A 20,704-nucleotide genomic window follows, 5' to 3' on the forward strand; every position below is an offset into this window, starting at 1 on the left:
ATTACAGTTACTTTTGTATTTATTTAATCAAAAGAAAGACTCCATAGAAATTAAGAAATATTTTTCAAATGTACATCCACTCCTGGAACTGATGGGATAAAAGGTAGTGATATAGGGGCCCACAAATAATCCAGTGAAAACACATTCAGGGGCCCCATACATCCAATCTACAAACATAAACTCATAGCTAACATAGGCTTCTTGTGTCACTAGAAATAAACATGTGTTCAGAAGTTCTTGAGATTTATTCCTCTGCTGGAGCAGTTGCTAATCTTCCCAGGGTCCACACAAATTGTTTAACATGTTAAATTAAAACATTCATATGAAAATGAAAAGTAGGTCAATAGAGAGAAACCACCATGCTTTGCTCTATTACTTGATCTTCGTTGACTTGGGTTAAAGTCAAAAGTTTCAGTTTCCCTTCATCACTGTAACAATTTAGCAAGGCTTTTGTCTCACATTTCAGTAGAAAACGTTATCTACTGACAATTAACTGGTCCACAACGCCATCTGCAGGACAAATGAAAAGACTGGAGAAGCACATCAGCTGATTTCTCATTAGGACAACACTCCACTTTATTTTATTGCACTATCTAAAAAAAAAACCCATGCACCACAGTACTTAAATAAATTGAACAAAAACTGTAAAAAAAAATAAATAAATTATATTTAAAAAAAAAGATCAGACAAGCTACACATGCCACACCAACATCCATTTTCAAGCTGCTCACAATACATAATAGATTTATGTACCATTTTCAAACAAGGCCTATAAACACATTATTATCTCATTCTACTTCTACTGTGACATTGTAGTGTTTTCGTAAAAATCACATTATTAAATATGTACAAACAGAGATATAAAACATACTTAAAATAATACAAGGATTTTAAAATGCAAAGGCAGCTTATTCATTATTTCTAAATAACTGGACATTCCACCACTGTAAACATTTAATTGATAAATATTCAGAAATGTCAGGGGCTCCTCACAGGGCTTAAACTGACTTGTAGTGGCAGCTTCACTACATACATAAATGTTTTTATAATAACCTGCACAAGAATATTACACTGAACATCACCAGGTTCACTACACCAGTAGGCTATCACATTTCTCCACAAACCACAAAATAAATTAAAATCAACGTTAAATGATACCCCTGTTGATCTTTTTTAAAATTTGTTATTTAAGCACTACAGTCAGCCGCTTTTGAAGAAGGTCTCCTCGATGACCTCGGTGAACCTCTCCTTCATCTGCTGACGGAAGCTGGCGTACCATTCCAACAGCCTCCTCCTCCTATCCACCCGCTGTTCCTGGCTCATCCCTCTCTCCCTTTCCAAGATGGCTGGCAGTTCCTTCCAGTCACTGATGAAGATGAAGGGTGCTCCCGCAGCTTTGAGGAGACGTAGTGGGGAGCTGGGCCCGGCTGCGCAGGTCCCAGGTGTCTGTATGTCTTCCACCACGGGCACTGAGCCGTAAGAGCACGCCTCGTAGATGCGGTAGCATTCTGTGTTGACCCCGACTGGGCAGAGAGTGAGCTCGCTCTGGGCCAGAGCTGTTTGATAACGTCTCAGACTGTCTGATGTCTCTTGAGGGAGCCACCTACGGCAAGAAGTGCAGAAAAGATACTTAAGCCAACAGTTAAAGCTACTAGAATAACCATACACGATAAATTCCAGTACTGTGCCAGTAAGACAATTCATGTTGTAGCTGTCTCTCAACTCCTTTAACAGCTTAATAAATCTGAACAAAACAAAATTCTATGTTTAAAATGAGCAAATGAGCAAAAATGTAGCTACTAATAATTATTATTGTTCAAGGAAAACCTCAGCTGAGATTGCTGTTCAGCTAACTCTACATACATCTACACATATGTGTGACATAATGCACAAACTGCATTATGTCACAGCAGCTATCTTAAAATATGAGCGTAGCAACTAAACTCATGAACATGCCTCAGCTATCTCTGGGCCTTTTTTTATTTTTATTTTTTAATGCACCATTATTGCATTCTACTTGATAAGATCAGCACAAAACTCTCTGTGATGTCTAATTTTTTCCCTGAAACTTTATCTGATGTTGTTGAACTGTTCTTGAACTTCATCACACAATTTAAATCTCATTAAATCTGATTTGAACCAACAATACTGTTATCATAAATATTCAAAAAGACTTTATGTTAAAAAATGTCTAGAAAGGTCTGTAAGACTTTTTTTGTATTAATATTCCTCATCAGTCTTTTTATTGTCTATTTATATTATATATGCAACAATGCAATATATAAATTGTGTCAATGGGCCTCATTCACTAATAAGTGAGTAGAAATGTTCTTACTTGGCGCAGAAAATAAGTGTGCATGCGTAATTACCGTCGGATTCATGGCCAATTTTGCTATTACCACCGTGCGTATGTTAGTGAATCAGAATCATTCTAATTTGACAGGCGCGTGCCCACTATCAGTAATTAGCATACTACCACGCTACCATTTCTCTATATAAGGAAAGCTCTGTTTGAGCGGTGCAGCAGTGCAGAGAGCTGTCACGCATTGCAAAGAGTGCAGTGATGGTAAAAATGTAGAAAAACTTTACTGCTAAGAGTAGAAGCCAGAAAAGGCATATTTGGCTGGTAAACATGTCACTGGCTCAACCGTTTGGAGCCTGATTGTGAATACAGCCTGCGTACCTGTTGCACCACTACTTCCATAACAAAATAAAAAGTCGGTAAATGTGTAAATGTGATCTGTGGAATTGATCTGAATAAATCTCTTCTGCTGCGCCAGGTGTGCATGGTGTTTCGTCACTGTCCACAGCAGGCCGTGATATAGCGACAGCAGAGCGTCCCTCACTGGATCACTACTGAATTGTGAGGCTGTGAGGACACTGAACAGGCTGCTGGTTAACTACTGCATATATCACGGCCAAATCTGATGCTGTCACATGCTAATATGGAAATGCCGATATATAAGCTATTATCATCTAAAAGTGGGAACAGGATAATTTTAATATATTAATAATTTCATTACATTTATGATGATGATTTATGGATTACAATGTCTTAACTATTAAGTTTATAATAAGCCTAGTAAATAAATTGTGCAGCAATTTCACAATTTTAAATGTTGTATATTTAGGCCCAATCATTTTTTATAATAATTGTGGTTCTACTGTACTGTTTACATTGAATAAATATTGACTATGTCATTTTTGGCTGTGGGACATTTATGATTTGTGCGTATGCATGGTCTAAGGCAGTTGTAAATTTGTTCACAGAGTAAGAACAAATCCATGTAAGAACATACTGATGAATCCCGGATTTGTGCTTAAGACGTTTATACACATGGTTTAAGCACAGGTTTGTGCGTACGCATTGTTTGTGAATGAGGCCCAATATATCTGTCCTAAACTATGACTGAACACAATAATGACTCACTTCTCCCTGGCAGTGGTGATGCATTCCTTATCCAGGCCAGACTGCTTCAACACCTGCATGAGTGTTTCTCTGGAGGAATTCTTGTAAACAGTTCCTAGGAAATTGCAGAGGTATGGTCTGTTGGAGGTGATCATCTGGGCATTAGGTCTGATCATCGGAAACTGCCTGTATCTGCACAGAGAGACAAGAAAAACAGCCATGTAGAGGACAATGTTATTCATTTAAAAAGACAATCCAGTTTTATCTATGAGTGTTGAGCACTAATGATGTCCACATACACACAAACATGCAATACTACTAAGGGATGACATACGTGGCGACACCAAGAGGCCACTGGAAGACATCTTTGTCGTTGACCCAGGGACTGTCGTACACCACAAACAGTAGATCCACAAAGCCACCGTTTCTCTTTAAGTACGGGCCGATCCAGTCATTGTTGCAGTGCTCGTTGCCCAGCAGGACCACAGCAACATGAGACACAGTGTGGGACTGTACCAGAGCATGGACATGCTCCAGCCACCGCGTGGAGTACGACACCTTCTGCTGCTCGCGGCCGTTCAGAACCAGAACCAGGCTGTTCATATCCAGAGGGACGTGACCCTGGACCACTGCAGGACCGGTGTAGAAGCTAAAGACAGACGGGCAAGAGGGGAGGAAAAAAATGTAGTGGTTCTGTCTTATTCAGTGGTATAGTATGTTTCATGGAGTCACAAAAGCAGAATATATTATACTTGGGTTTGACAGATTTTAAATATCCCATGTGTGACTAGTTACCTGAAATCTATTTTTTCTGACTGCAGCTCCCCCTCTCTCCATTGTGCTACTTTGTCAGTGGGGTTGAGGGGTCCTTCTAAAATATGTTCCCAAAGATAAAGCCCTGAGGAGAAAAGAAGGGTTCAATGAGTTAAACTGTCAACGTGTGCAGCATCATTATGTTGTAACTCCTACATTGCCAGACAGCAACAGAGTATAAATCAATTTATATCTGCAGGATAAATTTGTGGAAACTCACACTTTAACTTAATAGCTTGAGAAATATGAAAGCATGTAAAAATAAAATTTACGAAGCAGCAAAGGGATGAGAAAAAATCATGCTGAAGCTTACAATTTTTGTAATTTGTTTTTAACTATGAAATGTTTATATTTTAAGCTTTATTTATTAATCTAAATCATCATCAAGATTATGTAATTTCCTCACAGAGACCATGAAAGTGGTTTCCCTTTTTCTAACAAACAGCATATTTAAGCGATGTCCCTTTAAATAAGGAAGATTTATAAGTAAGAGAAATTATTTAAAACCCTTTAAAACATTTTATGGATGCAGTTTAATTTGATATTTGTTTATCGGATATTTGCTCTTTTTCTGGGCTACACCAATCAGACACTATTTATCTACTATCATATCTCATTTACTTTTAGACTACAAAAGAGAATGGTAGAACAATCTTTTTGATTCTGGACATTAAGATACTCACAATCACTGTAATTCTTTTGATTGTGAAAAAGAATTCCAATCTTATTTTCCTTTAGATCGAGTGTATTCATTTAAGATTTTCCAGAGGCAGTCTGAGTTGTACTTGTCAAATTACAATTTTTCCAATCTAAACACTGTTCACTTCCTCACCAAAATGTCCTCTTACATTTCGCATTCACACAGCAAACTTTAAGTACAAATCTTGTAACTATCTCTTGTTTGTTTATTGATCATAATGGGGTGAGAGTACGTTACTTTGCTCCTAAATAGCTTCAGCTCGGCAGACATGCACGACAACTCGTAGTGATTCTGTGTATTTCTTGACAGCACCTCAGAACTGCAGATCACGAGGCTAGTTGACAAGTGGCTAATAGTCTTCCAAAACATTTTATCTGGATACTAATTATTGATTATGTATTGATTACACGGGTTTTCTAATATGCATAAAAAAATCACAAGTGTCAATGTAATTTAGGAGCCATGACGTCAATTTGGAAAATATATCTGCAATCGTTGGACGAATGTTGTAACAAGGCCAAAAAGTAATTTGTTGTGTATTACTTTTATACTTTAAATAACTGGATTGGATAAAATTAGATTGATGAGTTCATATGTTGAAAACTAGAATCTGGGACGGACGCCAGTGGCATTTCATGAGGACACGCCTTACCTATGGCAGCTTTCCCCCAGATTTGGACCCTGTATCTTTTAGGTTTGTTCTTGTTAACTCGGCCCAGGTGCTGTTTGAAGGCCTCTCTCCTTTTGTTCAGAGCAGAGTTGTAGTCCACCTGTTCATCCTCCCACGGATTCCACTCATCTGCTAAAACCGGAGCAGCACCACCACCTCTCACACCACCTGCAAAGCACAACACACAACTGTTTATCGACAAATATTTCCCTAATTGACAACTGAGTTTCTAACCATTAATTCATGAACATGTCAGGCAGTTTATCTATTAACATTATAGCAGCTAGATAACAGTTGTGTTCCGTTTAACTACCTGAGTGGGCTGCTGACTCTTTCTTTACCACCCGGTGAACGCGGGAGATTACTTTGCTGCTGAAGAACACATTGTACGCAGCATAGAGAGAAAACGCAACATAAGCAAAAATTATGAGAAGAAACAGTTTTCTTTTGGGTATTTTCATTTTTTTCTGTTTTTTCCTCTCTCAGGTTACCATTGTGTAACTCATCTCCATATTTTGAGAGAGGACCCTTGTTTACATCATGAGGACCCCTGAATAAGCTGACCCAGAGAAGTGCCTGTCCTGAATTTGTCGTTATTTTAAATGTTTCTAACCTTTTTTTGCACCAGACGTATATTAAAAAAAGGTAATAATACGTTAATGTCGATATTAATCGGAATCTTTTAAACAATCTTAAACCATTTTATTCTTTAAAAAACCAACGGCACACTTTTTTACGGTCGTGTCTGGATGGTTACCCTAGATTTGCGAAACTCTCGAGAGATTTGTACGCGTTGTTCAAATGATCATATCTTATGATGTGACAACGCTGTGATTAAGGTCTGGTTAGGTTTAGGCAAAAAAAAAAAAAAAAACCCAAAATAAACACTTGGTTATTGTTAGGGAATATCATGATTTAGGTTAAAACGATCAGTCTCGCGAGATCCACCTAGACACGACCCACGGTTACAGCACTTTGTGTATATAACTTGAGTGTACAATCACAAACACTCCAGGGGAGACTAAAGGTTGAAAAAATAAATAAACAAATGAATAAGTATCTTGCAAAGCTTACAGTGGTTTACGTTTTCACAGATTTTTTTGTACATTCGGATGTTAAAGAAATGTATTGTTTGAAAAGTTTGGCCTTTTACTCATGAATTTGGATTTGTGAATACAACATTTAAGTCAAAAATAGTAAGCAAAGTAATCAAATAGTACGGAGAGCAGAGGTTCCTGTCATATTAAGTGAGTACAAACAATACATTGTCAGAAAAGCACAGTGTGGCAGGATGGATTAAGAATGAAGTGGGCGATCAACATTAAACGCTCCGGCTCGATAGTCGTCGAGTGTATGTCAAAGATACAGATGGAAAAAGCCTTGAAAATCTTTGTGTTGGGTGCTGGGATAGATATTTACCCAGTGGCATGTTTTCCACTCAGCAAGAAAGCTCCAATAGAAGGTGTTGATGATGGAGTCTCACGCGGAGTGGATGCAAGGAGATTTAAGTGTAAGTGTAAAGGGGTGACAGACAGCTGAAGAGGTTTAATGAAGTTGGTATGAAAACATGTGGTAAAGGTGGGGAGAATGATTGTGAACGAAACTGTGAAAAAAGATCCAGAGTGTCTTCTTCGCAATCATGCAGTATGGGAGGATAACTGTCTCAAGAGAATAAGGGAGGCAGAAATAATCAGGGTTAGACCTCAGAAGAGATTTAAGCATGAGGAAGTAGATAAGAAATATTTTGATGTGACGCAAGAAGCTATAAGGAGGCAAATCAGCCAGAAAAAAATGATGAATTTTGTTTTTGTAGGGTCAGGTGAAGTTTTTGGCCTTTTTGGCAATGGCAATTCATTGTGCTGCTGGAGTAGAAAGAAAATCTGAGGAAATTGACATAATTGTAGATGCAGCAGGGAGATTTCTGGGTGTTGTTGGAGTTTCTAGAGAAGGTGTTCAGCAGCTGCTGAGAGAAACTTTAAGTCTCTTTCAAACACCTGAAAAATGGAGAAGTTACAGGCTAGCAGAGTGGGAATGGTTGGGAAGGGGTTATTATTTTATTCAGTCATTGGAGATTTGAGTTTAAATCCAGTAGATGGCAGTAATGTGACATTTTGGACGCCAACCAAAAACCAATAAGGATAAGAAGATTAGCACATCATAACAGAGAGGTTACATACCAGGTTATGTCCCCTGCTGCGGGCTGCAGGTGTCATTATTTTGAGCAAATATGATGTCCATTGGCGGACGTTACAGGGCTTTTGTCCCGATTTTGCAAGCAACAAACCACCCAGTAGAGTTTGGTTTTGCCTGGAGCCCCAAAGCTGGTGCTCGCTGCTGGTAAAGTCAGTTAACGGACGTGTTGCTGTTAACGTTTGATAACGTAGGTTGGTAACTTATAGAGTAACATAACTTCACATTTCGATATTTCACTAGCTAAGTTACCGTATGAATTCAGTGGATGACACAGTCATTGTGTGATAAATAGTGGATCTCTACCTCAATTCTCCTCTGTAATATGTATTTTTAAATTTTTGTGAGAGTTGGGTGTGACATAAGTTATGTGTATCTACTAATAAAGAGATATTTCCAACTTTATGACACTCATTGCATCTTTTCACTCTGTCTCACCAGATTTCTCTCTTTTCACACTAAGTTTAGCATCAGCAAAGTGCTTTGGAGACAAGGAAGCAAAACAGAATAAATCAGACATACTGTGGAGAAAAAAATATGAAATGCACACTGTAACAGGTTAATTGCCACTGAATTATAGAGGGTTTCACATATACTTTAAAACATGAGCTTTCCTCGCCTGAATTCTACTATATACTAATGAAGGCCTTTGATGGAGCCTCATTAACCTGGCATAGGGGTAATACATTTCCTACATCTGCTTAGAAGTAGCAGGGATTTTCCACAGTTTGGAATGGAGGGGTGTTTGATTGTTATATGAAGTTGAGTTATTACAAGTAACGTCATCAAGAAGGCACATGTGAACTACCAGAGGCAGTGGGAACATTTAGAAACAGAACAGTTGAGAGGGCAGGGAATGGTAATCTCAAAAAGTATCATTCAAACCAGTTCAGGGATTGAGATCAACAGATATGGATAGTCTTCTTGACCAGCACCAGGTTACGTCTTAAGAAAATGTAGATTTCCTGTTTTTTTTTTGTTTGTTTTTTTTTTTTTTACAGTTGAATTACAAATTGATGTAATCCTGAGCAACAAAGTGTACTTTGTATAACTACTATATGAAACAGTGACAAATTTGTTTTTGTTTTTATTGATGAAATGGTCAACCACACTGTGCACAGATGCTGGTAAATTCCTACTCTTAAATAGTGTGGTGCTTAATACATTTACACAAAGTCTGCATATTTCACACTGTCTAATATATGATAGGTAATTTGTACCCTTTGTACCCCAGTTTTATATTGTCAGACCTTAATTCATGGTAACTTTTACAGCCAGATTTGATTATCAGTGCCATTGTAGGCATAATAAAAGAATCCTTCAGCTGATAAGTGCACTTCACATAATAAATTAATCCAGTTATACAGCTGTTTGAATTCACATTAATGCAAACTTTTAACCAGTGTTACCTGTTACCAGGACTGTGATGGCTGTGCAATATTAGTATGTGATTTCACATTTAATTAAGAGTCTGTCCAGCTTCATAAAAACAGTTCATGTTCTTTTCAAAGGCTCTCTATCCTCCTGAGCCAGTGTGTCCACAGTCATTAATCCACATAGTGCACCTCTGCTTGGAGCTCCTTGGTGATATACCCAAGGAGAGCGGCTGTAAGCTGCTGCTTCAGGGCGGCGTTGCCCATCACCAAAGCCGTTAGCTGAGCCAAATCTGTCCACTGAATGTCTCCCAGGATGGCCATGAAATCACCATAAAGCTTCTGCTGCTGCTGAGGACTGAGCTCCATGATGATCTGAGGCAGAGGTTTAAACTGTCCACTGGTCAGCCAGCAGCCAAGAAGACCTCCGACAGCACCACCTACGGGGGCAGAGGGTTTCAAACTTGTGAAATGAAGTAACTGTATTGATCCGTCCCACATAGAAACAGACTTTCGCAATAAATCATTTGCTTTTGTAAATACCGAACATAATACATACACTAAATTCTAGTATACCAGCAGTCACAAATGAGCCAAGATGACTGTACATATTTTATATTCTTCAACACGGTAGACAAACAACTGTTGCCTTTTTTCCCACTCACCCACTGCAATACCAAGAGGACCTCCAACCAACCCTCCAGCGAAGGCCAACCCCCCAGCTGCTGCTGCTCCCTTCCCTGAGCCCCTCACTGTGGTCTGGATTTGCTGATTGGCAGATAACTCACAACACAGCTTCATAACATCATCGATTCGATGACACATACTGTGAATCACATTTATAACTTTATGAGACATGACAAATTGTAAGTGTAAGCTACTTAACAACTAGCATAGAATAAGAAATCAGGAAACTATTGTAGGATATAATTGTTAAAATTCAGGTTAATTGTTAACTGCTGAATTTCAATTAACTAACTGAGCTATCAATTAACTAACTGTTGTTAATTGATAGCTCTTTAAAAAAAAAATCACATGACACTGACATACACACTATCATGATCATAAATTTATTAAATACCGTGGCACATAATTATATGTTTGCTAATGCAATTATCTACAGATTAGACTAGTTTATGGTGTAATAGACCTGATTGCATCAGAAAGCATCACAGGACCTAGGCTACACAGTGTCATCTGATACACAGTGTCATCTGTAGCCTCTTTATAAACAAAATACTATAAGAGGCAAAGCCTGCTGTGATAACAAACAGTAAACGTTGAAACATACCTTGCTGTGTTATGAAATCCACATCAATATTATCTCAGCTGATGTAACACTGTTATTGTAATTGAAGCTGCGCTGCGCCTAGTCGGCTACACCTGATTTCTGAGCTTGACTATGGCCGCAAAGCGTGATGGGAGCAAAAGAAAGGATACGTTCAGGGACCATCGAACAATCCCGAATTTTACTAGTGATACCTTGTGACAGGAAGTCACTGAAAATGCTCATCACATGTTTCATAACAGATTTGCTTTGTAGGAGATTGAGACGAATGACGATAACTTTATTCTAATGGTATTAACAAAAGCAAATGTGTAAACTGTGGAGAAAGTCACATACCTCTGTAACTTGGATTGGTTCCCCTTAAAGGACTGGTTCACAGTTTTTCCCATCACTTACATTATAAGTGCATTATGAAGGAATCTTCTAATGATCAGTATGAACAAGAGGAATGATTACGGCAAGAAAAAACTATTTCAGTGTTTATTTGAGTGCCTGACTGTTGTTTTAAGACAGATTTGAAAAAAGTGTGATGCTCTCCTTTAGTTTGTTAAGTAAGGGCTTTTAATTTTATTTTTTTTTTACCAAACAATCTTTGTTTAGTATATTTTAAGGGGCAAATTAAGGATTATTTAATGTTTTGAAGGTATTCTTTTCTTTGCTATTGCAAGAACTTGTAATTGTGATATTTCCGACAACAATTAAAAGCAACAAAATCAGCCAATGAGCGTCAAACAAGAAGGGGGCTGGAAGCATAGATAGAAAATTTATTTTCTGAAACCATACTTGTTCATCACAATAGCGCTGTGTGATGTAATTTATCTCTGCAGATAGCTATATGGGCTATTATGTGCATGTGTGTGTGTGAATAAAGGTTGTCTGTAACTACGACGTTTGTGCAACCAAAGGCAAACCCACCGGGTCACATGGGGAGGAAACCCTGTCCTAGTTTTCAAATACATTCATGTCTGAAAATGGCTGTGCTTGTCACTGCGTTGCTGTGTTTGTGTAGCTGCAGCAGGATTTTAGCTGCTTAAAGTAGGCTATGTCGATTGTTTACATTTGTGCATTCGTCCACATTTACCCAGAGTACACCGGGAGACAGAGAAACAGCTGCGTCAAGCTCGCTTGTTACGGCTAGAAAACGGAAGTTTTAATATTTTGTCTTCAAAATAAGAGAGCGAGGAAGCGAGCGAGTTAGTGGTAAAATGAAACCAATTTTATTTTCTCAAGTACTGCACATAAGTACAATTTTACTGTACTTCGGTCTTATGCTACTTCATATGTACATCTACTCCACTACATTTGAGACTTCAATATTTTAATTTTCACTCCACTACATTTATTGGTTACTTTGCATATTAACAATTTACACACAACATACGTGACCATCTTGTAATTGCATATAATTTAATTTAAATTAAGTCACACTTAATGAAGTACAAAATTATATGCTGCTTACACAATCATATCATCAATAGCATCAATAAGAAGAATTAAATGATGCAATAATACCATAATTATAAACAGCAAAAATGGAATCATTCTGTATGAGTACTTTTAATTTTTAAATATTTTGTACACTTTGTTGACAATACCTTGAGTAGTTTTACTCAGTGCTTGACTGCAAACCAGGTAAAGCAGGCAACTGCCTTGGGTCCCCAACCTAGGGGCCTCAAAAGTGCCAAACTCACTATCTGGCAGTTGTTTTGTGGCCACTTACTAAATTGTAATTTTGTGTTGGAATATGGAAACACAGGCTTATGGTGGGTCCTGCTTCAGTCCTTAATTAATTTCAGCGTGTAAGCAAATTACCACACAGCAAACAGGACTATGTAATATTCCAGTACAAGAATACTGTATACACTGTTTGGAGAGAGGGAGGAATGGGAGTCAATAATAAAATTTTGAACACAGAATTTTTACTTGGAGTAATTTTACAGTGTGATATTTTTGTTACTGTATTGTAATTCAATTACTGGCTTACATCTGTTCATCCCTTGGTTTTTTTCTTTATCTATGTTTTATGTTAGTATTTTATAATTTGTCACAACCCGACTCAAGGCTGTACAAAGGAGGGGAGACTACACGAGTTGTAACTAAAAATAGGTGTATTCTACACAATTAAAAGGGAAATTAAAGTAAATACAACCAATCTTAACACGGTGGAAGACCAAACCCAAACTCCCTGACTCCACCTGACTCCTGCAGAGAGAGGGAGTCTGGCACAAAGAGGTTCCTCACACATACTGAAAACAGCGACCTACCAATGAGCTGTTTTATGTTGAATAACCAGACCGGATGTTCTGTAGTCATTTCCAGGATCTTGACGTCGGTCTGAGGTGCATGGCGCAGCGAGAGTGACGAGGAATATTTGCCCTGGGATTATTAAAACCGTGGATATTTTTGGGAATAATGCAGAAATCCTGAAATGAGAGTGTGAGATGGTATCACTTCCGAAAGTGTGGATAACAACCACTGCCACATTGATGAATAATACCGGAACGGGTCTCAGGAATAGCTGCTGCTGCATTCATAAACACTTCTTTAGGACTCACAACAAACCCTGAGCTTTTGTTTCGGGGTCAAAAAACACACACACATCACAGATTCCTGCTGTGCACGCGGGTTGACAATGGCTGAAAAAGGTAAAATGGATATAGAGCATCTCGGCGGAGTTGTCAGGATGCGAGAGGAGCACGAAAAGGTAATTTTACAAGATGACACTCAACACTTTGCTGGCGATCAACCAACGTCTCGTTTAGCAAAGCCACGCGGTCTTTGCGCCACGAGTGGGTTTGCTGAAGTGCTCTTTACACTAACTGTAGACGCTTGTGCACTTATTGTACTGTGTAGAATATGTACAAGTTGTGACTTTGTCGTGTTGACTTCTCGTTTTCTAGAAGCTTCCTCCTTGCAGCCCCTTAACCCAGTGGTTCTCAAATTGTGGTCTGGGGACCCCCAGGGGTCCTTGAGGTGGTTCCAGGGGGTCCCCAGCAAGATAATTTATTTTCACTATAATTTTATTCATAAGTAACACAATGAGAGACTTTATGACTAGTTTGGTCATGGGTTTCATACAGATTCTTTAAAAGCAACTATCATATCAGATGGCGGTCTAATCTGCGTCAGTTCAGGGACCCTTGACGTGAAAAAGTTTGAGAACCACTGACTTAACCTACATGTTCAAGCTCCTGTTTAACAAATGTTGCCTTAAGGAAGGTTTCATTTCACTTCTATGCTCCTAACAATACTACTAGTTTCACTTGTAGGTCTATTGGCCTCCACTACTTTCACGTAAAGCCAGAGTTAATCAGGCAGGAAGTCACAAAAGTCTGGTTTTCCTTTTGGTTAACAACTCAGTGTAAAGTTGACACCAGACAGAGTGGAAACCTTTCCTACGGTGCACTCCTTTTACAGCGCAGTATTCAAATAGGCCTATTTTGAGTAGAGATGTGTAGGGGTGATTGTGCTGCTGTCCTGACCATTTGGATGTTGTTTTTCCAGCTGTAGTGTTTGTCTTCACCTCCTGTGTCATTGTTTTGCTTGGGTGTTTTGTATGTTTCTCAGTGCATGATTCCTCTACTTTGACAAAATATTCATAATCTGTGTGTTTGCATAGTAATATCTGTAGTAGCAGTCAAATAAAAGCACTAATCATAAAATGTTTATGTGTAGAGAATCTGCTTGTGGTGATTATCACTGTGATCACTGTCCTATAACTTCTGTAGGCTCAACTCATGGCTGTAGAAGATCTATAGACTGTCAGTGTGATTTATGTTAAAATTATTTGTCCTAAAAACAGGTGGTGAAAGACTGTGAAAGTCGGATTCAGCACTGGTAAGCATGACTTTTTCAGCAGTTGCACAGTGTTGGTATTATTTTTGCTTGCGTTTGACGGCACTGTATAAAATCCTGATGTTGCATCAAGCGGCAAAAAGCAGCAGGTGGACAGAGGTTCTGATATGACGGCTCTTTGTCTGTGCAAAGAAACTCACTCAAAAGCTCAATGTGATTTTACTTCACCGAACACAACTGTGTTTCTATTCTGCACAAGTCCTGCCATGTAAAATCATGTGTAAGTCAAAGTCAGGAGTTTTTTTACAGGACCAGCAACAGCTCCTCTGCACTCGTGTGTCTGTGAGTGTGTCCATATCTATGAGTACAACCAATTGGAAAAGGAAATCAAATGGATACTTCACCCAAAAATCGAGCTTCCGTCCTTCCTGTGGGTTACGATTGTGTGTTGGGTTGAATCACAGTTGGTATAGCTCCACGTTTCAACTGCGCAAACCATTTTGTAATAATAATTGTGAGTTTTGCCTCCACAATTAAGCGAGCGTTACTCTGTGCAATATTGATGCTTTGCATTTAGAGTGCCGACTCTGGTTAAAATCAACAAATTAAACACTCCCTGACTCATCAGAGGCATTTGTTTCAAGTAGGCTCTGATTGGCCGGTTCATTCCTGCTTCCCAAACACAGTTGGTGATGGCGAGAAGGAGAATTTTCAGTACACAGGCAACCTTAGCAGCATGGTGGGAGTTGTGTGATGTCATCATACTCTTTGTTAAGGGTCCATTTTCCTGTTTGACTACTTGAAAACATCATAAGTTGTATTTAAGTTGCGGTCTCAGAGGTTTTAGAAGAGCGCAGTAGAGCAACCAGTGAGGAAAACCAATGAGATGAAGTCTTAAATAAGGGCTTTTGGAAGCACGGTGCATTCCTCTTTCACCAGTATACCTATAAATGTTGGCAAAGGCATTAAAAGTTATGAATAACTGCAACATCTCACTTAGTCAACAAGCCCTTCGTCTCCACTGACAGGGAAACTGGGACTTCCCCATTATTCCCTCGCTGTGGTTTGCTTTCCATTGTTCTGCTTAACATCCCAAAATAAGTCAAACAAACAAAACTAGATAACAATGGCTTCAGAAACAGATGTGATTTGTTTACTTGAATTGTTGGCCTAACGTTATTGTCTATCCATGATTTTTCAGGAAGAAGGTGTCAGGTGATTACGAAGCCCTGAAGGACCGGCTCACAACTCTTCCCGATCAACTGTCTTATGACATCATGGTGAGTGTTAACCTTATTTACAACACCCAGGAGAGAAAACACACATACAGTTACACAACTTGTTTATAATGGGTCAGTTTTAGGGTCAATTCCAGTGTCATGAGCTGGGCTGGTATTCTTAACTTTGCAGAAGCAGACCCTAAAAATATATATTTTTCACCACTTTCACTAAAATCTCTTTCTTTATATCACTTTCATGTCCGCATTCTGCCATCTGCTTTGTTTCAACCGGTTCTCTGTCTGCTCTTTTTCCATCCGCTGTGCTATAAACAGGTGCCGTTTGGCCCTTTGGCCTTCATGCCTGGGAAGCTGGTGCACACAAACGAGGTCACGGTATTGCTCGGTGACAACTGGTTCTCCAAGTGCTCCGCCAAGCAGGCTCAGAAAATTGTCGACCACAGGATGAATTGTGAGTCTGTTTTGAAGAGATGGTTACCTGGCCTCTATGATAACAGAAAGCATTGTTTCATTTTAAATAGAGAAACTCAACACTGCTCTACTTTGTCCAACAGAGGGAGCTGCTGCACCAATCTAGATAGCTTGTAGGGGCCAAAAGAACTTTTAGCTTTGCCGTGATTCACCACTTCACTAGGAGAAACTTTTCTTAATATCTGCGCCATGCAAAGATATCTCCTAGATTGAAACTGTAATGCTGCTTGTGATAACTGTACTGTACATGCTGGAGCATGCATGATTTTTGACAAAGGCAAGGTACTTTATTTCACATGTGAAATCATCTGCAAGACACTTTTGCAGCACTCACTCACTGCACTTGTTTCACCACTGTCAGGGCTTTTGTTGCAAATCCTGTGATAAGCGTTTTATAGCCTTTTGCCTTTCATGTAGTCAAATCAGATCCTGTCTTACGCAACATTATTGTCCGATGAAGTGCAAGAACTTTTTTCAGGAAATGATTTGTTTATTGCAACACAGGCTATATGTTGCTTTACTGCCCTGTGTGTTTTCCTTCCTGCTCATTCTAGGTCTGAAAATCTCATATCGAGTCAAATAGGCCCAAGTAACGATCTCTGATGTGAACATTATTAGAGTGTTTAGTGAAGCAGAAATGTGCTGCCACAGCCCATCCGCAGCCGTCTGCCCCCCCCTCTCCTCCCACACCCCCCCACCACTACCACCACCACCACCTCCACCTCCCCACCCCACCAATCTTCTGACCCTGCCCACCCCGCTATTACAGAGCTAAATGCTGTAATACAAACATAGCTAGCTGAAATGTGTCAGACAGCGGCTGAGTTGTCAGGCCTTCTGTGTTTAACCTTTCCTCACTTCCAGTTGATGCACTGACTGGAGGGGCTCCCGATCGCCATGGAAACAAGGGCCCTCTGCTGCTATTAGTAAAAGGGCTTAATTGTTGTGAAGATTTAATGATCCGGAGTAGTATTCAGGGCAGAAGATATTATGAACTGTTTGTGTCATCATTTTTCAAATTTCTTTTTTTTTCTCCCCTCAACTTGTTTAGGATTTTAACTCTTTAGTGGTCGGTTGTCAGTGTTATGTTAAATGTTTTAGTTAAATCTCTGTTGGCTTGCAGCCTGTTTTTTTGCTCATTAGGTTTTGTCAGTCTGTCCCCATCTCCCAGAATGCACAACATGATGATGTTTCACCGTTTTCTGCAGATGTAACCAGTGAAATTGATGATCTCTCCAAGACGATGAAAAACTTTGAAGCCAGAGTTGGGTTGGCAAAGGATTTGGAAACCATGTCAACCGTATGTTGCATTACTTCAAAGTTGTCTCACAAATAAGATATCGCATAAGAAATAAATGGATTGTGAACAGAACAAATGTATTGACTTTGCTTCTGCTTTAGACTAAAGGGGAGTATGTTGAAATCAGAGAAGACGTCGGAAACAATGACGCTACTGCCACCAAAGGTATCTTTGTCAGCCTTTAAATGGATTCTACATCAAACTCAGAAAGAAAAGATGTTAGAAAGTTCTCTCTCATGTTGTCTGCCTCAACAGGAAAACAAAGAATAGCCCACAAACCAAATTCTAAGCCTAAAGTGGATGCGGTGTTGGATCTAGAAGAGGAGGATGAGGAGAATGAAGGAGAGGACAGAGATGGAACAGGCATAAAAAGCGTCATGACCAAGGAGGAGTTGTGGGCTAGACTGGATGAACTGGAGAAACTGGAGGAGCTCCAGGATGAGCGGGACAGGTACATGAACACTCTCTGTGAAACTGTTGAAAGTTATAACTGCACATGTGAGTAATTCAAATGTATATGTTTGGTTTTTTTTCTCCAGATTATCCGATAACGCAGACATGAACGGTGAGGACACATCATCCTCTTCCTCAGAGGAGGAGAAGGATGGAGATGCTGCTCCTCCAGTAAACGGATTGAGTCTGAAGCCAAGCTGGAGCTCCGTGCCCCACAGTAAAACGTCACCCAGCGGAGACATGAAAGAAGAAGAAGACGACGACGAGGAAGAGGAAGGCAACTGTTTGCCAACCATTTATTTCTCCCACACAGTCGAACCCAAGAAGGTCAGAGTGACAAATAACTTTTACAGCATTTTACAGATAATCCTGCAAGTCAGTTTTGTTTTGGCAACTTTCTCTTTATCCTTTCCTCCTTCCCTTGTTTCACTTCAAATCTGTCTTTGTCGTTTGTTTTTAGGTGAGGATAAACACGGGAAAAAACACCACGTTGAAGTTCAGCGAAAGGAAAGAACAGAAGGAACATTCGAAGAGGAAAAAGAAGAACGGCCACAATAACGGACACTCTCATCACGAACTTCATAAAATCATAACACCAGCAGACATTTACAGGTGACAACTACACATTAGGGCTGAGCTGTATACCAAATCTTTGGAATTACTGACACGCAGACTAAATTCATTCATATCGTAATAAGGTCTCTTTTAGTGATGCTGGCTGCTTGTTGTTGTTGTTATTTCTGTCAGGTTGTTCGTGGATGTGAAGAACGGGGAACCCATCCCCAGGAAGTCCATCCTAAAGTCACGTAGCCGAGAGAACAGCGTGTGCAGCGACACCAGTGAGAGCAGCGCAGCGGACTTCGAAGAGCGCCGGATGATCGGACGCAGCTTCAGCCACGACGAGGCGACGCACAGCGACACCAGCGACGGCATTACGGAGGAGGACAGTCCGACAACGGTGCCACTGCACCCCGCCAGCAGATTTGAGGTAGAAAAGACGTGGTCGTCTTTTAGGTATTGTTTTCTTTGTCATGTTTCTACAGTGCAGACTTTGCAATATACCTATATTAGGAAGCAGTTAAAGAAAATGACACCTTTGAGCCTCGGATCCCTTAATGAGAACACAACAGAAGTTAAAATGGGAGTGGAGCACGGCTGAACGATGATTAAATGTTAGTCACGAAAGGCAACATGAACAAAGAAACAGAGGATGAAAACGGTTAAACGCTTTTGTGGACGTCCTTATCTGGCACAGAGCATCAGGTCTAACCCGATAACTATGTTCAAGCCACCGCCACCGCCACCAAGGTCATCATAGGAAAGACATCTAGAGCAGAGACGTCAGGAACAACTATTTTCATCTCAGGGGAGGCTGAGGATTTAATGCTCTCTCTTGCTTGATAACCAATTACCCTACACTTTTGCCGTCTCTGTGAGGTGAAGGTTATTAGTCATCAAAGTTAACATAAGTGTCTTTTCTTTTTTTTTTCTTTTTTTTTTTTTTTTCGCTTTTTCTTTCCTCTGCAGGCCTTTTCAGGCACAGTTGTAGAAAAAGACCCGATGCCTTCAGCTGTTCCCCATCTGACCATCGCACCACCAGCTCTGCCCACCATACTGGAGAGGAAACAAGAGGAGGTGATGCCCGACGTCACCCCGCCCCAGCAACCTCCGAAAAGGGTGTCGAAGTTCAAAGCTGCCAGGTTGCAGCAGAAGTGACTGTTAACAAAGCAAATATCCATCATTCACAATAACTTCTTCTTTTTCTTTTTTTTTTTTCTTTTCTACAACTGGACAAACCACAAACCATCCCCTCTACTCCTTTCTTTCACTTGTCTTCTTTGATTGATCTCTTCTCAGTCTTTCCAGCTTGTGTTAGCTGATCGCTGTCTGACATGTTTTTTTTTAAGAAGTCCTGTTTACCTGTCTACTGCTTTTCTGTTGATCCATGCTATTACCAGTTTAGGTAAGACTGTAGGCTTCGCCACTTAGGATGAGTTGCCTTTTCTGTTTCTTTTCAAGTATTGATTATTAAACAGAATCAGGTACCAGCTAGCTATCATTTTAACTTCTCCTGACCTACCTAATGAATGTATGTATTCCTTTGTGACAAGCTTTATGTAAAGACAAAAAGACTATTGATGGAAACAAAAAGGAAAATAAATGATTTTGGCTAAAAGTCTTGTTTCCTTTTCCTTCCTTGTAAGAAAATATTATCTTGTTCTGCCCCTGAAGGGATGGATCCCTGTTTGGTTGCTCTTCTGCAGACTGTGTTTTGCTGACAAGTCTTTATTCTGCATCAGAATATTTTAATCATAAACTATTTTGAAAGGTTTTCTCAAATTGTCATCACACTGCATAGCAATAGTGTATAATAGTCAAACATTTTTGCTCCTGATACCTGTTGTAAATTGTTTTGGTCTTTAAACAGCTATTACCAGACACTGTCTGAGCTAATATGGTCTTTTAGGAATCACTGTTACCCCAGTTGTACATTAAAATTTGAAGAGCCATCCCTGCGTCAAATTGCAGCCAAACATTTAAGGGAGCAATAACATTTCATCAATGCTGTAATGCCAGCTGAACACAAAATGCTCACTCCAGTTAGTAAAAGTGCAGTCAAAGTTCAGCCTTAATGGGAGAGAAGAAATATCCAAGCCAACCTCTCTGGCAACAAATCAAGCTTAGCATGGGCTCAAAAACATCAAAATTGAGCTGCTGAAGATGTGAAGAAAGTCTGGTTTAGAGGTTAAAGTCTATAGTTCATGGCTGCAGTCAGTCAGCTTACATGAGGAGAATCCTCACTGAAACACATACAGCACAAAACTGCTGCCCTGCTCTATGAGTGGATATATGGACAGTGGGGAAACACCCTCTGTGGCATCACTGATCGAGATGCAAAACACTTAAAATCTGAGCTAACAAACAGGACAACATGGTGGTGGAATGTTTCACATGCTCTAGTTGACCACTTTAACCTGGAAAAAGTAGCATTTTTTATTTGCAT

General features: G+C 39.6%; 3 protein-coding genes across 4 annotated transcripts; 1 reads left to right on the top strand and 2 right to left on the bottom strand.

Moving 5' to 3' along the window:
• Window positions 1-548: 548 nt before the first annotated feature.
• rxylt1 (ribitol xylosyltransferase 1) lies at window positions 549-6,133 on the bottom strand. The gene is made up of 6 exons (XM_067589189.1): window positions 5,906-6,133; window positions 5,575-5,760; window positions 4,205-4,307; window positions 3,744-4,058; window positions 3,431-3,601; window positions 549-1,603 (listed from the first exon to the last, which is right to left on the bottom strand). Exons 1-6 carry the CDS (start codon window positions 6,051-6,053, stop codon window positions 1,201-1,203), a joined length of 1,326 nt encoding a protein of 441 aa, XP_067445290.1. The 5' UTR covers window positions 6,054-6,133; the 3' UTR covers window positions 549-1,200.
• Window positions 6,134-8,852: 2,719 nt separating this feature from the next.
• On the bottom strand, window positions 8,853-12,791 carry zgc:112052 (protein C19orf12 homolog). 2 transcript variants are annotated; one of them, XM_067589192.1, is made up of 3 exons: window positions 12,708-12,791; window positions 9,821-9,981; window positions 8,853-9,595 (listed from the first exon to the last, which is right to left on the bottom strand). In XM_067589192.1, exons 2-3 carry the CDS (start codon window positions 9,978-9,980, stop codon window positions 9,330-9,332), a joined length of 426 nt encoding a protein of 141 aa, XP_067445293.1. In that variant the 5' UTR covers window position 9,981; window positions 12,708-12,791; the 3' UTR covers window positions 8,853-9,329. The 2 variants fall into 2 exon arrangements, with proteins under 2 accessions (XP_067445293.1, XP_067445292.1); XM_067589191.1 differs by lacking the exon at window positions 12,708-12,791 and adding an exon at window positions 10,447-10,668.
• Window positions 12,775-19,876, top strand: uri1 (URI1 prefoldin like chaperone). Its single transcript, XM_067589188.1, has 11 exons — window positions 12,775-13,147; window positions 14,246-14,280; window positions 15,440-15,518; window positions 15,792-15,927; window positions 17,156-17,247; window positions 17,349-17,412; window positions 17,503-17,698; window positions 17,787-18,027; window positions 18,161-18,312; window positions 18,448-18,688; window positions 19,228-19,876. The coding sequence occupies exons 1-11, from the start codon at window positions 13,076-13,078 to the stop codon at window positions 19,414-19,416; spliced, it is 1,497 nt and encodes a 498-aa protein (XP_067445289.1). The 5' UTR covers window positions 12,775-13,075; the 3' UTR covers window positions 19,417-19,876.
• The last annotated feature ends 828 nt before the right edge of the window (window positions 19,877-20,704 follow it).

Source organism: Thunnus thynnus, chromosome 5, assembly GCF_963924715.1.
Source record: "Thunnus thynnus chromosome 5, fThuThy2.1, whole genome shotgun sequence".
NCBI classification, from domain to species: Eukaryota; Metazoa; Chordata; class Actinopteri; order Scombriformes; family Scombridae; genus Thunnus; species Thunnus thynnus.